Below are 17,558 nucleotides of genomic sequence, written 5' to 3' on the forward strand. Positions count from 1 at the left end.
GATAAGAAAATCTGAAATCTTTTATTGTTAACCGCAGAAAACTGCAGTTGCATCTTCTTGAGACACCGTAGATAGACACCTAGATCAGACAGGAAGAAACTAAGGATAACCAAGTTTTACTGAATTAAATCTACCCGTCTTTTGAAGATGTGTTCTAGGGCCGCGATATTTTTCCGGAGATACTTCTGAGGCTTTGTCCCTAAGTGCCTATTCCGGTACCTGTTTGGCGGATTATCGCGCCTTTGTCAGTGGCCTGTAAATCCCTGATGGACAAATGAGCTCATTAGAGGCCCTGGGCACCAGTGGAAATTCCCCTAATCACATACAGAATGAGTATAGCTAGCGGGACCTCTAGACGTGTCAGTTGGAGTGTTATGTTAACGCGGGGTGTTGGATCGTAAAACTTTTCATTAAGGTCGTAGTTTAAGCTCTGGATCTGTCTGATTTTGGAGTTCAACGACGGGTTGTTAAGAACTGTCTTTTTTGCGTTGCCATTGTATGGAGTGCGTCGCCTTAAGTGTCTGAAAAGTGATAGGATCTTTACAATATTACTTAACAGTATTATGGATTTATGATGTACGTACCCATGCAAGTCTCGTGTACCGTGCATTTTGGTATCTATGCCTAGTCATTAATTATTACACTTAGAAACAAAATATAGACCTGCACTAATGTTACCAAACTGACCTTGTAGTTGCATGAGTGTGGGTGATACAATAAGTAATAATATTTAAATTTATTTAGAATTAATATTACAGTTCAATTTAATTAGACTACCCACGTTAAATTCGGCGCCTAACTACGCTCTTTCTAAAAATAATTAGATATCCTATCATATTATGTATTCTACCTAGTACCTACCTACCTTCACTTTGATGATTAATTATGATTGTACCCTATTAGCTAATTATGATAATGACGATATTACTATAACCCATTACCCATCCAATTATGGGTAAGACTTACTCTTAACCAACAACAACAAACTTATTTATATTCGGTTCCAAGCAGTATAAGATAGGCTTATGGGTATAGTTATCGGCACGAATCTTGAGCTCTGACCTTCACCTGCGCAGAAGTAATTTATTGGGTCCCTTTTGTGGTATGAAGTGAGGCGCGGGGGCGGGCTAAAGCGGTGATTGGCCCGCAGTGCATAGCGTCATAGCCGTCACTCGGGATTGGTTCTTTGCTAATAAATCACTTCTGCGCAGATGTAGGTCAGAGTTCAAGATTCGTGCCGGTAACTATAGTAGATTTTGAAATAAGTGTCACGAAATAAAAGACAGAAATCTATTGCCCATAAGCGTAGTTTCTTGTTTACCTTTAAACACCTGTATTTCGATTTGATAGCGTTCTCTTGCGACCTAGATACTACATCCATCTTTTTAATTGATTGAGCCGTTGAGGTTGTGACTAAGGTGGTGATGGTGTATTGTAGGTAGCGGTATACTTATAACATTTTAAATGACGTTGCACACGTTTGAAATGAACTAGGATTTAAAATTAAATCAAATTGTAGGTAAATGCATGATAATAATGTATTTTTTTATCTCTTACGAATTTGAATCACCTGTCAATTTCTTTTGCGTCTCTATAAAATGTTTCTACTATTCTAGGTTACCTAGTCACACAAAACAAAATAAGAAGAATAAAAAAATATTATGTATAGTGTTATAAGCACTAGGTGTGCAAAAAATCTGTAGAAGGTAATGCTGCGCGCGCTGACTTTACACGACATAGAACTTTTATTGGTATAGTTCTCCCCAAATTATTCATAAAATAATTTCATTTTTTGTCGTCGCGGAAGAGAAGAAGTGAGGTAGGCGCATGGTATGCTCGGACTTGTGCTCTAAATTTAGTTTCGGTGCGACATAGTTTTACGAGAACTGTACCTACTTATGATACCAACGATGATTACACTTAGGTATTAAATGTATGGTAGTTATAAAATAGTTATTTATTATACAAGCCTAAAGTTGCTTTTTAAGCACGTGCTTGATTTAGATGACCGAGTAAGCGGAGGATCCTAATATTGAATCACGAGCGTAGCGAGAGATTTAAATATTAGAATCTTGAGCGTAAGCGATGGAATAAAAAAAGCAAGAAGTTATTCATCCTACCTCTTCGAGGAAATTACTAAATCGGATAAAAAATGAAAATGGCTTGCGCAGAGCAAATTAAGCAGTCATTACTAAGTGAGTCTGAGTGAGTCTGTTTATCCTCTAAAGCAGGGCTGTCCAGACTAAATACGTTACGGTCCAATATAAAAGTCTAAATAGTTTGGCGGGCCGTACAATTACAGTCAGTCCCAAAAAAAAATTATAAGTGTGTGTACTTAGGTACTTCTCCTTCAATACTCGATTCCCGTTTTTTTTTTTTTTTTTTTGAGGGGAAAATGGGTCAAAATTTACAAGAAAGTGATAAGTAAAAGAATCAAAAACGCTCGGCAGGCTTCATTGATACGTGAACCCACGGCCCGTGGTTTGAACAGCTTTGCTCTAGAGAATGGAACCGGCTTCGGCTCTTATGTGTATTTCGAACAGTAACACGTAAAAATACTCTTTTCAAGAGGAGGGGATGAAAAATAAGTTTAGAACCATGTCTTCATATAAATAACTCACTAGAGCGCTAGTAAGTAGCTACAAATGTTTAATAGAATTTTGTAATTTCACTAGCTAGCTAGTACTAGTACACTTACTGCTACTAGCTAGTACACTTACATTAAATTTTCTTTATATTCGATTTAACATGAGGGCTAAGTCAATGTGTTATAATATGGACACCTAAATATTCTATGTAATCTCTAAAAAAATACTTATTATGCTGCTGGTACATGGTGCCTAATATTTCGATTACATTATGGTATTACACTGTATCTAACCCATTAGAAGTGTTATTTTAGCAAAAACTAGAATTTAATCTCGAAATTAAATAAATGACAAGAAAAAGATTATTACAAAGTAGTCTCATTCCGATGTGCAGTTCTAAGATGACGGGTTGAAATTGACTAAAATATTGGAATTAATTAAAATTTCTGACGAAAGAGAAGAAAAGTCCCCACTAAGCTGCGTAAAATAATGTCAAGGTTTCTAGTGTGACAGGGGTGGACAAGACAGGTCGAGTTCCATTTTCATACCAGTTTCCTTAATTTCGAAATACGGCCTATGTAGATACGCCGCGAGCTGTGATTTAATCTGGCTGAATATAAATATGTTTACAGTCATAGTGATTAAACAGATATTATACATAATGACTGGTCATTATATATAATACCCAAATTGACTACACAATGTGATAAATTCATCACTTTTTCCGGATATTATTTATAATAGCAGGTCAACGTTAGCCAAAGTAATAAATATGGTTATAATGGCGTCCACGGCCTATTTCGGCCACGGCGTCTGTTCTAATTTAAAAAGATCAGCCAGCTGCGTAGGACATATTATAGGGCACGAGCATTTGCGCAGACACAGGTGCACTCCCTATTCCTTCTCTCATAACCCGATGGGACGGCAATCCGACACGACCGGCAAGAGATCAGGCGCAGGACCAACATTTACGTGCTCTCCGATGCACGGGTGAATCAAACACCAACTTCCAGACTACGGGCTGCTTTGTGAAAGTTTAAGAAAACCCACAAAGCGATGCGTGATAATAGCTAACACCTGAATAAAGCAGTTTGGCTAAACATTCTAGAACATACATAAAATTTTATCTGAAGTTCAAAATTACTGTTGGAGTTCAGTAGCCAAAAATGTTAAGGGCTTAAAAAAATTAATAAGGGGTTTCTAAGCAGGTTTCTAATTTTGAACTCCAGATAAAATTTTATTTAAGTTCTAGAATGTTTAGCCAAACTGCTTTTTTTCAGGTGTTAGCTACTATCATGATGATTAATTACACAAAAAAACATCTTTAAACGTTAGGAAAAAAAGATAAAATAGAAAAAACTATGTTGAAATGAAAATTACGGAAAAAAATTAAAAACAATTCTAGCTCCTAAACTACAAAAAATCGCTGAACATACATGGGGGTGATTCGGATACCCCATAGCATAGAGCTTCTAAATTTTTCTTTTGGACGCCTATGGATGGGCCACCCTGTATGTCGATTAACACAAAAATAAAAGAAAAATACGTAAAAATAAAAAAATGATTTTTTCAAACAAAGTAAATGGAATAAAAATGTGCAAAAATTAGAACACCATATAAAAGTCAGTCATTACAAACAACTGAAATTCTCCCTTGAAAACTGACAGCTGTCAACTGATCAACAAATACGATACTCCTAACTTTATCTCTGCTTTACACATGATGTTGTAAATTATAAAAACGAAAAATGACTCCTGTGGTTAAACCACTGAATGGATTAGGTTATTTTTTTTACAATTCGCCATAGAATATCATAAAGTATATGCGATATGATTTAATGTGATTGTGAACGACACACCCGATATACTTACCTAATATCCAGATTTATTACTTTGGCTGTAACAAACACATAACTAGTGATTTATAAATCGTTGAATGCAAACGTGATTGTCATAAAATTACCAGATCGCTTTTCACCCAGTTCTTTTTTCCTTTGTCCTTTGTTCGTCTATTAGGGCTGCAACATAGACCAAGGCTGGTTAAATCAATTAATGGTCTCTGGTTTAATTAACAATTGCCGTATTCCGTTTGCTTTCCTACCCTGTTAAACCCAGTCATCTGAACTAAATGGAAAATTGTGAAAGATTACAATTTTTAATTTAATTATTGCTAAAAAAACAATAAAATATAAATAATAACAAAAGTGTTTTATTTGATAACAGAAATATACAAATACATTGTTGGTGATTATTAACTTATAAGTACACCTACCTACTAAACGTAAGTAGAACTACATTATTACGATAAGTATATATTTATTTACCTAGTGCATGTTTTAAAACTAATTAGTAGGATTATGTATTCAGATACGTAGCTCATCATAAAACAAAGTTAATATAGTTAAATTCATCAACAAAACATAACATTAAAATCCTATTAAAACATTTTATCTTCGTCTCGTAAACTGATAGTCTTATTTTATGAGACACGACTTCACACGACATAAAAATAGACATAATATGTACCTACATTATAAGGAATGGTCGTATAAAACTTCATAATAAATCAAAGTTTAAGTGTAAGCGATCTTTGCAAGTCATTTATCATATCAAAATTAAGGTAGCCTTCCGATTTTTAAATGCAATCTCTGAATACAATTATTTATTTGCCCTCAAAATTATTTACATGGGAAGATAATTAATAACCACATGCAGGCAATTAGATAACCACATTAATATAAATAAATGCGAATCAAACCCACGCTATTCACATGCCCCAGGAATGCACACGCCTAATGTGTAGTCAGCGTAACCGTGAACACCCACCTGTCAGAGCCGGCCGAATGAAGGAATCGAATTTGTTTCATGACATATCCAGATCATCATATAAAAATAATTCTAAATATTCCTTCTTTCTGCTCCCGAGCTTGACATGTGTGAGTTCACCATTACCAGCTGTAAACTGAAGTCCATCAAAGCGCAGGTGCATAGATAGATAAGTATTATGCATGTTCCTTATCATTTACCAATTATGGCCGATTTTACAGTATTCCAGTAGTCACCCAGCAGCGTGGGACTAAATCCATATAAATTACTGACGATAAACACGCTAATGACATCGAAAATTGAAAGGCTGTCTAATTGTAGAAAAGAAAGCCTAGAAATAATGTGCACCCATTATAACTGGTGATATTTAAGTAACAGACTTATTTGCATTAATTTGGTGGGGATAGCTGTCTTGGTTGGGACCTTCTTAGATTCTTCTACAATGTAGAATATTCTATGCAATGTAGAATATTCAATGTAGAATATATGTAGAATCTACATGGTGTAGATTTGCATCCGTGCAATATCAAAGGACGTAATTATACTAATGATTCTCACCTCAACCCAAATCAACAAAAAATTGGTACCTACCAATTTTTTTCGGGAATCAGCTAAGTCATATTTTTTTTTGGTTGTCGCTGGGCTAAAAATGCTATTACGCATCCCCTTCCCGTCGGGGGGACGGGACAGGGTATGTGGGACTCCCCGGTATACCCACTAAAAAGGCCCAGCGGCACTTCGACCTCGCCTGAGTCAATGTCACCAACCCGTATTTAAACTCGGCGCGTGTGTTACTGCCCTCAAAACCGTGCTGCACCCTCACACAAACGCAAACACAAAAACACACAAAGAAGACGGATCACAATCCATACAAAATTAAATAGGTATACCCATCAAACAAAAAAATAATGTAATAAAATAGTCCATAACTAGTACTATAAACGATGTTTTCATAACAGCGCCTGAATAATATTTAAAGCATTTTTTCGTATGAAGGTGTAAAAAAAATAAATAAGAGAGTATGCCATATTTTTTTAAACATTTTTATCTATTTTTTGAGATACGTCACAGTGTTATAGGACGTGGGGCAATTTTGATCCATCTTCTTTCATTCATAAAATTAGGTTACTTCTGAAATACTGTGACATTACAATGATTAAAAAAGCAACGCATATTAACTAGTTTACGTATTTTATGTCAATCTCCTGAAATATTGCACAGATGCAAATCAACACCTTGTATGTCATGTAGGTACCTACTACTTTAGTAGCGAGCATAAGAGAATGAAATGGGATTAAGAATTTTAATTATAGTTTATGAAATATGTATTTTTATCTAGGTGTTTCATCTGAGGCCCGGCGCCCACTGCGAGGTATTTTAGGCGGCAAATGAAAATATTATATTATGTAATTTTAAGACGAGGTTTTTGTAAAGAAAAACGTAAACTAACTATAACTATAATCATGTTAAAAGTTATCGTGCCATGTTACATATTGATAAAAGTTTGTATAAAACTCAACAGGCAGGTACTCAGAATATTGCGAATCAATGCTTCTTTGCAGGCAGTGTAAGTAAAGCCAAAGGTTTTTAAACTTTTCTACTTATATCTGTCACCGGAAATAACAAGACTCGTTCGTCAAGTTGATCAATTTTCTAGGTAGTTGATCAACTCTCGGAAAATAATAAACGGCATTTAAAATGTAAAATGTAATACATATATTTAACGTATATGTATTGTGACTTGATGAAAATATTGACAATAGGACCAAACGGCGAGTAGGTATAGTCTTTTATATAAAGAAAGTATTTTTATGCGCTTTGAATTACAGATTACTGATGAGATAAGGAATAAAATGCACTATACTCGTTTAAGCTCTCCAAGCAACACTTGGACAAGGGGCCCGATTCTCCTAATTTTACTTAAGCGACATACGATTCACATTCGAGTGAGATCCAATCACGACTCAATTACGATTGAAGCGTATGTGGCATTCCGCTATTTTTTCTTTGAAATAATAGTTTTTATCCTTTTCCGTCATTCAATAATGAATCATTTTGTCTGCAAATGATTTACGATTGCAATAGATTGTAGAGCAAACTACCGTATAGACCAAAATGGCAGAACAATCGAATGTCGTTGGTCTTTCTTATATTAGTAGCAGAATGCCCAATATGGTTAAAACTCCTATTGCGATTCAATTTCTATTCAATTTTGACATTATTAACTTGGGAGAATCGAGCTAGCTTCTTACAAAATTGGGAATTGTCGTTTGCCAATCAAACATTAACCTTCCACTATTATGATAACGTATAAAATCTATTACTAATCAGATTATAACCAAAAAAAGTTTTGTTTCCTCTCTAATATTGAACTATACCTACATAGATAAAAGACAACCGCTAAAATATCTTATAATATCTTATGATCCATTAAAAACGGAGATTGCCTCAAAATAGCAACATCAAAACAAAAATAGAATGATTACTATATATTTGTGGTATGGACACAGTATGAATATAAAGACAAAACATATTAAGTAAGTCCCTAGGTTTTTCTTTTTTGTAATTTGTATTTTGTTGTCTCTCAGGACATTGGTAAAAAATAATCATGTGTTGATAAACGTTTGGAAATCCTAAGCAGCTCGGTAGCCGCAACCAGCTGTCACATCGCAATGTCTCAGAAAACTTTCCAACTCAAAGGGTCTCAGGAGGTAGATCAAAAATTAAATATATATTTTTTAAATATTTCCAAAGAAGTGATGTTTTAAACGAGTTACAAATGTTTATTTGTTTCAGCTAAATAAGGGTGCTATTTCAGTTCTTATACCACCAGCATTGTAACCATATACTCAGACTCGCTCTTGAACAGTTTTTTATATTAAATTTAAATGAACTAATATACCATTGTCACATATTTTCAATAACTATCATACATTGTAAACAGCAAATATACATAGATGCAACAAAAAATGTTAGGCATTTTGGTTTAAAAATAATAATAATGTATTACACATTAATAGGCATTATCAACAGAGCAGTAGTTTAAGTTGATCAGACTTGCTTCAAACAATATTACTTGATATCATAATACATAAAAGCGATTGCTATATCACAATGGACAGTTCATATTATGCAATATAAATGTATTAGATTGGATAACTATTAAACAAAATGACTTTCATCATGCTATATATATTAATCAAATTTTTACTAACCACTCTTCAAGCTTATTACGTAAAATAACTGTGATCAAATAATAATAGCCCCAAAATAGTAAATTATATCACATTATTGCATTTTGACTAGAAACTGTCGATTTTCTAGACGTGTATATTCACTATCAGCCATCCACGGGTGGACCCAAGTATATCATAGACACTTCAGTGTTACCATACACTGCTGAAACTGTCGGGTACAGTTTTTTATTTGGAAGGCCTGTAAACAAAGAAAATATATCATTAGGTTTTTTAATTGTATCAAATAACGGAATAAAATGGAATGTGTAATTTTTTTATGAAAAGTGTTTTTAACCTATGTGTTAACATAAGTAGATGTTAAGATGATAAGAAATCGAAATATTTAACTTATAGATTTCGTCACGCTGCCACTGTAATTGCAAACCTGCAGTGTTTTTACACCAGCAGATTTTCCCTGCGCTGTTTACACACAAAATTTACTAACATGCTTTATTATTAAAAAAATATTAACAACAATTTAAATTTATAACTTTGTTGTCTTAAAATGCCTGATGCACCAAGTCACCTTTAACCTAAACCTCTAAGACTCAGGTCTCACTAGACAAAGTGATTCTATACTTTTTCCTTTAGAGGTCCCAAAGTGTAAACATTTCCAAATGAGAAAATATGTATTCTAATTACCTCTGAATGCAACTCCTAAGAATTCATAATTTCTTTCAAATGATAAGGTCTTATCTTCACAATCTAATATAACTCTTATGCGTTCCCCAACCTGAAAGAAAAACGCCTATATTACACAATATTATAATTAAACTGTTTTTTGAACACACGAAGAGGGAATGTGGTACAATGTTGATACCAATTTTTACAGTTTTCAAAAAATTCAATTAAGTGTACAGGCTCCAAAGGGTATTGAAGGCACAGGACTGCAGCAATTGCAACTATGTTCCAGCCCTCACATCTGGGTCCACTACTGTGTATGTAAAACATTTGTTATATGAAATTGTTACTTAAAGAACTGCATTAAAAGTTACAATTTCATGAGAAAACACACTTTAATGTAATAGGACAAAAATGATTAATCAAATTTGTTGTAAGGATGATAAGAATTACCTGGTACTCATTTTAGTTGTAGGGAAAGAATGGATGGTAAGAATTACCTGGTACTTTGGACAGTTATTTAAAAGAGGATAATGTCCTTGTGTATCACCATTGTGCAACAAATGATTGTCAACTAAATTCCAACCCCAGCTCTGCTCATCTGAACCCAAGAGTCCAACATATCCATGGCATTCTAAAGGAGCCTCCTTAGTTGATACTCCTACTACTGCTACTGTACCCAAAGGTCCTTCCCATATTACTTCCCAGGCATGTCTGCCATGGTGAAATCCAACCTTTCCTCTACATGCATCAGTACTTTGAGCAACTGGATTTCTAAAAAACAAAACAATTTTTCAATGATAATAAATATTAAGTGGTATGTATAAGTTGTGTTGTGTATTAATTAACAGACCTATTAAACAGGTGAAGGTTCTCATTTTATTTGTTTTTTTTTTTTCTGTTGAACTGTTCTCACATTTTTTTTGATTTACTTAAAAAACAACTTTGATGAATAGCTCTTGCAAGGTAGAGAAGAACAGGTAAATTGCATCTCTGTTTACTTGAGTTGTTAGTCAAGTTATTTACTATTGTGTTATTAAATAATATTATGTGTAAGTAAACAATCACATTTTATTCTGCTGCAACTCAACAGAGATGTTATCTATGCATTTACTACTTATAATAGAATGATTGTTAGTATGCATGTATGTGCAGCTCACCTGTGTAATGTAAACCCATTTGCTTTAACATATATGTTTCTTGAACAGTCATGAGGATTCCATGCATGGAAAAATGCTCTTAGTTTTGACTTGTATGTATTAACAGTGGACAGTAAATCAGATTTCATCACTTCTTCAGCTAATCTTTTGATACAATGCAGCCGCCAAACATCATTGTTTTCATCACTAAGAATTCTATACCAACTCTTACATACCAGAGCACAATTGCGGAGGTCTTTTAAACGGAGAAAAGAAAAAATATTTTCTAAAATGTGATCAGGGACGACCTCTGCAATCGCATAGTCATCATATATGTCGAATTCATTCATTATTAACATCTAGAAATACAAAATGTGCAGAACTTAATTTTGCATTAGATCATTATAGATATATTATTTGACTGTTGAATGCACTTATATTATATTCGTACTACCTTATTAACCAAAACTAAATAGAAATTCGCAGGTACAGGCAACGGTAAGCTTATTTCTTTTCTTCTATTCACTTGCCTCACCTCAAGGCTTCCACAAACGTAAACATTAGCTGTCAATGCCAAAAAGCAGTTGGCCGTCTGTCAGTTGGCTTGTCATTGTTATACTCAACCATAGACGTATCAACATGGACATGAAAGGAACATGGACACGGACACGGAAGTAGTAGTACTCGTTCGTCGTTCGGTTGACTGATCCCATCGATATATATGTACTACGTACTAGATAGAACGTTCCGAACAAAAAGCTTACCACACTGAAATGCACTGCAGACTTTGCATTGCCCAAGATGGCAAATCAGAGCGATTTTGACACCTGCGTCAGATGGATGTCTATGAAACGACAATTATAAAATAGAAAATACATATCAAGGTATAAACTTACACATATAAACTATTCGAGAGTCAAGTTAGTAAAATTACACGCTGTTCATACTATTACAACGCTTGTATATCATACTTTTCATTTATAATTCAATTTTACAAATATGCATTAATTTGTTTCCCGCCATCTTAAAATTACGGATTAAGAAAATCGTGCAAAAACAGATGTGCCATAAAACTGGCAGTAGGTAAAATATCAATGAAAACAGACTTCACTTTGTCATGGTATGTTCTTACTTTCAAGAAAAAATAATATGACCTCGTTTAAATTCGCGAAAATTTTAAGAAAAAAAACATCGTAATTAATGTTAAAAAACCCTAAAAATAAGTTCCTGGTTTTAATATATAAGGTGCTTTAATATTACCTGCCAGGACTTGAATGGAGGGTAGTATTGCGCTTATAAATTACAATAGTGAAGAAATTTCGTTCCCCGGAACAGTCAATTCAATTTGAGACATTAAACAAGTTAAATTAACATTGGCTCTACTCTGCATAACGTGGTTCACAAATTACGTTCGTAGTATCGCTTCGTCAATGAAAACAACTGTGGGCCCCGATTCTCCTAAGTTAATAATGACAAAATCGAATAGAAATCGAATCGCAATATGATCGCAATAGCAGTTTTAACCATATCGGGCATTCTGCTACTAATAAAAGACCAATCGTATTCGATTGACATTTGATTGGTGTGCGATTGGTCTGCTGTTTTGGTGATTTTGGTCTATACGGTAGTTTGCTCTACAATCATATTGCAATCGTAAATCATTTGCAGACAAAATGATTCATTATTGAATGACAGAAAAGGATAAAAACGTTTATTTAAAAAAAAAATAGCGGAATGCCACATACGCTTCAATCGTAATCGAGTCGGGATTGGATCTCAGTCGAATCGAGTCGAACGTGAATCGTATGCCGCTTAAGTAAAATTAGGAGAATCGGGCCCTTGCTACCTCTTTCTATCTGTTCTGTGAATGAAAACTGAAATCAGCTGACTAGTTTCGACTCTACCTAAGAAGTGTTTAAAATGTGTAATTACTTACCAGATAACGCATTCTTCCAAAAAACTGACGTAAATAAGATGATAAACTTCCCATCACACTTAAAACAGGCTTTGGACTGACAAGTTAGTGTAAAGAATCACATTTGTTTAAACTATCGATAACGATTATTATCAAATGACGATAAATTACAATTAAAGTCGCCACACGTAATTGTCGCTCACATTGAAGACACGAGCTGCATCCCTGGTACTCGCAAGAGGATGACGCCGGAAGAAATCCAGCACTTACTCTTCAAGATGGGCAGAATATGGAGGCCTGCCTACGTCAACGGGTGGCGGGTCAAAGCGGAGGTGTTCACAGAACCTGTACACGGCATTCAAAATGGTGTGATGGCTCACTCGCACACCAAACCTCAGCTGAAACAAGTTCACTGCATGCGCAGATACGGAGTTAGACTCGCGGTAGCACAATACCATTTCAAGGTATTCTTGGTTGGAATACCGAGTTGGTTGGAATAAGTTACTTCCGAGCGGGCGGGCGGCGGGTCGCGACTAGCGAGCGGTCTCGGGCGGTCGGCTGGCGCGTGCGACGAACGGGATAGTGCGGGTGAGGGTGGGGGCGCGCAGGGCTGCGGCTAGACAGACTGTCGTCAACGCGCAGCCCCGCGCGCCCCCACCCTCACCCGCACTACCCCGTTCGTCGCATGCGCTGGCGCCAGCGCCAGCGCCAGGCTGGCGGGGCTGCGCGTTGACGACAGTCTGTCTAGCCGCCGCGCGCCGGCGCCGTCTGATAAGTATGGCAACAGCGTATGAAAGGCGGCGCCGCGCTTTTTGCGAAATAAATTGAAAAGAATTCGGTGCGGAGCGGCAACGCGGTAACTCCACTGGATGGTTTTATACTAATAAATTACGTCAAAGGACAATGCTCATGAAGTATGAGAAAAAAACCCAGGCCCGGCGCAAAAGAAAAGTAACTCAAAATATAGGTAAAAATAAGTAATTAAATATTACATAGGTCGCATTATCAAAATCAGTGGCTATATGTGTGAAATTGCTATTCGAATTTTAACATCTGCGCTATATTGCTACTCGAGATTTTAGAGGTAACATAATGTGTTAGTAAAAGGAACAGCAAACAGATACAGTTGTGGTTTAAGAGTGTATATAATGACATGTTTATGGCAACTTCTCCACTATTCTACCTACTTTTACAAGATAATAGGATGATAGAACTAAAACACGATATGAATGTACTTTTCATTTTAATAATAAATAACTCTTAAAAGTCATCGATTCTTTATTTCTAACACGACATGATCCAAAAATGTTGCGTGATGCGTGAACTGTTCCTCATGTCTAGCCCACCCTAAGTAATACAAAACGCTCATGACGCGATGACGTGGGCGCTGCAGCCCAATGTCCTCCACCCATGAATACAGGAGCAGTAATATCCTGATATGCCATTCCTGCCATTTTCCCTTTTATAAAGAATGTAGGTGTAAAAGAACACTGCTAAAGTGAAGTTAACCCGGTTTGGACAAGGTTTGCATCGCATCCCAAAGTCCAGGGGCCCGATTCTCCTAATTTTACTTAAGCGGCATACGATTCACGTTCGACTCGATTCGACTGAGATCCAATCCCGACTCGATTACGATTGAAGCGTATGTGGCATTCCGCTATTTTTTCTTTGAAATAAACGTTTTTATCCTTTTCTGTCATTCAATAATGAATCATTTTGTCTGCAAATGATTTACGATTGCAATATGATTGTAGAGCAAATTACCGTATAGACCAAAATCACCAAAATAGCAGACCAATCGCACACCAATCAAATGTCAATCGAATACGATTGGTCTTTTATTAGTAGCAGAATGCCCGATATGGTTAAAACTGCTATTGCGATCATATTGCGATTCGATTTCTATTCGATTTTGACATTATTAACTTAGGAGAATCGGGCCCCTGAGCTGTGCTTCGGTATTGATTTATCTTTTTGGAGAGGCTTATTACTTGCCATATTACTTGTTTGTTGTTTCAGATAGCACTTTAATTAAACTATAAGCCCCAGCTGCTCATGTTACCCCTTTAAAAATCAAATAGCAATTTCACACATATAGCCATTGATTTCGATGATGCCTCGTATGCAGTATTATTATTACCTATAATTTAAGTTACTATTCGTTTGCGCCGGGCTTGGGTTTTTTTTGAGCATTGTCCTTTATACGTATTTTGTTTTTGTATGAAAAAAAATATGACAAATAATCAATTATTCATCTTTACTATTGTGATCTATAAACGCAATACTACCCCCCATTCAAGTCCTGGCAGGTAATATTAAAGCACCTTATATTACATGATTTTGCATTCACTTAGATATAAATAAACTTTTTGATATATTACATGATTTTGAATTCACTTAGATATAAACTTTTTGAGTAATGAAAAATGTAGGCAAAATACGAGCGAAAATATTATGTCACTTCTGCAATTAACATCAATGAGGATGACTCATTGACATATAATTCTATATAAGCTCGATGGGATGACTACATGTCTGCTTCTCATTTCACTTGTCATTGGCAGAATCGTCGAAGTTGACATCGACACGGATTGCCATATACAAAAATAGAATAGAATAGACTACATGTCACAATACGTCAACAAGATGTCAACAGACGACATACGCGGGTAAATTATTTGTATGGATGTTCTTGTCTATCGCTAGAATATATGTCAATGACTGATCCCTAGTTAGGTCTCAAGGTCTCAAGGTACGCGCGCGCGGGTACCCCGGACGGCATAGTTTTCTGTAGGGCAGTTTTGCAAGCACCTCTTTATTTTGTACAGTTGTTACACTGCAAAAGGTGTGTTATTATTGTTATATATTATATCACAACATTCCCCGGTACCCGGCCTCAAAAATTGACTTCGCTTTTCCGCTTTTGTTGGAAAGACCATTTCCCGCAGACGCAGCGCGCTAATGTCACAAATGGAACCACCACCACCCCAGAAAACTACTAAACTAAACTAAAAGTAGTTTTCTCTGTCCACGCAAAACCCCCACTCCACCCCACTCCGAAATTCTTGGACTGACTTTTTGGCAATAGCAACGTTTTTGGACTGTCAAGTGGCAATACAAGACTAATAAAAGATTTTGACACTATGATATGAGACTTTACACTCGAAGAATTTAAGTTTGTTTGTTTGAGGTGGCGCGTGCGGTGTCAGTGCACTTTTGCATTTCCATTTTCACTCTTGATAATTTATTGTAAAGTTGTACATTCGGTCAGTGGGTCGTCTTAGGGGCTAACTACCTATACATTTTATTGTATCGTGGTATAGGGTAATTATTGTAATCATTAAAACATTATACCGACAGCTTTGCTGAAGTATATCATGCCGGGAGTCGATACAATGTTAAGTGATGAAGACTACATCATAGCAAAGGCGAAGGATGCACAGAAGTACAATATACACTCTGCTAAAGCATGGATGCTCACAGCAAAAACTTTATTCCCTGCAAACTTTAAAATACAATTTGAGGCTTACTTAATGGAAAAGCAGTCAGGAAATGTTCAGGAAGCTGCCGAATGCTTTAGTTCATTAATGAAATCCCGACAGAATCTACCCTCGTTGTTACCTGAAATATCATCAATTGCAAATGCTTTGAGATCATCTGAAGGAAGCTTTCTGAGCCAAATGTTTGATAACATTTGTCCGGATATACAATTGACAATACTCAAAACCAGTGTAGAGAATAGTGATGATACCATGGAACATTGCCGTTTATTGGTTTTGTTGCTGAAGAAATTTCCACAACTGGGAGTGGACAGTCTAGTAAAGACATTAATAAATGCTGAAAAATTCTTTTACGATAATCGCTATGCTAGGTTACTTGTGGTGGAGACATTGCCACTACTCAGCTCCTTGGAATCGCCGAGGTTGTTGCAGCGCTTAGTCATTAAAGCAATAGACTTTTACAACAGCTATGTATATGATGAAAATGAGCATGATATCACAGATCCATGGCAGAGACTTTTTGGCGTTTTAGATTTAATGGGTAGGCAGTTGGGTTGGGATTCATTTTTTGTCAATTATAGTAATAGTTTGAACAAGGAGACATACTTCCAGAAATTGTTGACATTGAGGAATAGTGAAGACTGTCGCCAGCTTTTATATTGTGGAACAACTTTTTTCTTAAGATCTCTTTATGAACAGAAATCATTAAAAGGCAATCATATACTGGTGGAAGCTCTGTCAGATCCTGAAATATCACCATCAAAAAGAAGAAAAGGTGATCTGGAGGTTACTGGCATATCTTCACATCAGTTCCAAGCAGCTGCTAATTGTTGGGAGTTGCTGCACAGTAATGAACTAATTTCAAGAGAATTCACTAAACTAGCTAATCAGTTGCAAATCAAACCATGGTCTGATGGGTTTGCTGAAGAATTTGCGCTGTATCGAGGAAAATATGATGAGGCTATGCCTCAAACAACAGTTACCAATGTGACAGCTAGTATTGTAAGAGTATCAATCAATTATTTTCAGAAGAACTATGCTGCCTGTATAGAGAATATTCTCTTGGCCTTACCTCAGTTACCAAACGTAGAAGGTGTTTTAGAACCTGAATTGATTGTGGGAGGGAAACATAGGCACCTGCATTTCCTGCCCCTCACTAAAGTAGCAATTATGCATTATTTCTGTACTTTACTTATAAGAATTCTATTGAATACAAGTAACGGCACTGATTTGACACATGGCCACATGCTAGTGCTGATGCAACTAGGTTGGCCACAGGAAGAAGCAATATTTATCCAGATAATGGATGTCATAAGAGAAAAGGGTGTGTTTCAGTACCATCTATTTTCTACATATATCATTCATATAGACATATTAGAAGAGCTAAGTTTCATTTGGAATGAACAAGGAAATAATGTTGTGCTTGATATCATTCCAAATTCACAGCAGCATTTGGGCCAGAGGAGAATTGGCACTCGTGGAGCAGATAAAGGAGTTAAAGAAGACTTCAAGCAAGCAATGAAAGCCCAGGTGGCCAGAAGTAATGAATCTGTGTTAAATTTAATGATCCAGTTTATTACCTCTGAAAGATCATACTTTTTGCAATTATAAATAAAAGTAGTTGTTAAAGAGCATATTGTTTAACAATCCCCACATTTCTGTAAAATATTCCCATTTGATTGCTTTTATATGGCAATCAGGGCAAAGAAAATTTCCAGTCAATGCCAGCCAGAC

At 35.9% G+C, this 17,558-nt stretch overlaps 2 protein-coding genes across 2 annotated transcripts; one reads left to right on the forward strand and one right to left on the reverse strand.

Moving 5' to 3' along the window:
* Positions 1-7,889: 7,889 nt before the first annotated feature.
* Positions 7,890-11,016, reverse strand: LOC124645695 (F-box/SPRY domain-containing protein 1). The gene is made up of 5 exons (XM_047185546.1): positions 10,864-11,016; positions 10,431-10,768; positions 9,771-10,044; positions 9,292-9,382; positions 7,890-8,848 (listed from the first exon to the last, which is right to left on the reverse strand). Exons 2-5 carry the CDS (start codon positions 10,766-10,768, stop codon positions 8,754-8,756), a joined length of 798 nt encoding a protein of 265 aa, XP_047041502.1. The 5' UTR covers positions 10,864-11,016; the 3' UTR covers positions 7,890-8,753.
* Positions 11,017-15,255: 4,239 nt separating this feature from the next.
* LOC124645694 (integrator complex subunit 10) lies at positions 15,256-17,456 on the forward strand. The gene has a single exon (XM_047185545.1). The coding sequence runs from the start codon at positions 15,702-15,704 to the stop codon at positions 17,433-17,435; it is 1,734 nt and encodes a 577-aa protein (XP_047041501.1). The 5' UTR covers positions 15,256-15,701; the 3' UTR covers positions 17,436-17,456.
* The last annotated feature ends 102 nt before the right edge of the window (positions 17,457-17,558 follow it).

Source organism: Helicoverpa zea, chromosome 3, assembly GCF_022581195.2.
Source record: "Helicoverpa zea isolate HzStark_Cry1AcR chromosome 3, ilHelZeax1.1, whole genome shotgun sequence".
Taxonomy (NCBI): domain Eukaryota; kingdom Metazoa; phylum Arthropoda; class Insecta; order Lepidoptera; family Noctuidae; genus Helicoverpa; species Helicoverpa zea.

Excerpts from the sequence above, each read along its gene's own strand:
- LOC124645695 (XM_047185546.1), bottom strand. The coding sequence starts at position 10,768 with ATGTTAATAATGAATGAATTCGACATATATGATGACTATGCGATTGCA. Across the intron at positions 10,045-10,430 it reads AATGGGTTTACATTACACAG|AAATCCAGTTGCTCAAAGTA; the intron begins GTGAGCTGCACA and ends TTTGTTTTTTAG. Across the intron at positions 9,383-9,770 it reads ATAACTGTCCAAAGTACCAG|GTTGGGGAACGCATAAGAGT; the intron begins GTAATTCTTACC and ends TTTTTCTTTCAG.
- LOC124645694 (XM_047185545.1), top strand. The coding sequence starts at position 15,702 with ATGCCGGGAGTCGATACAATGTTAAGTGATGAAGACTACATCATAGCA.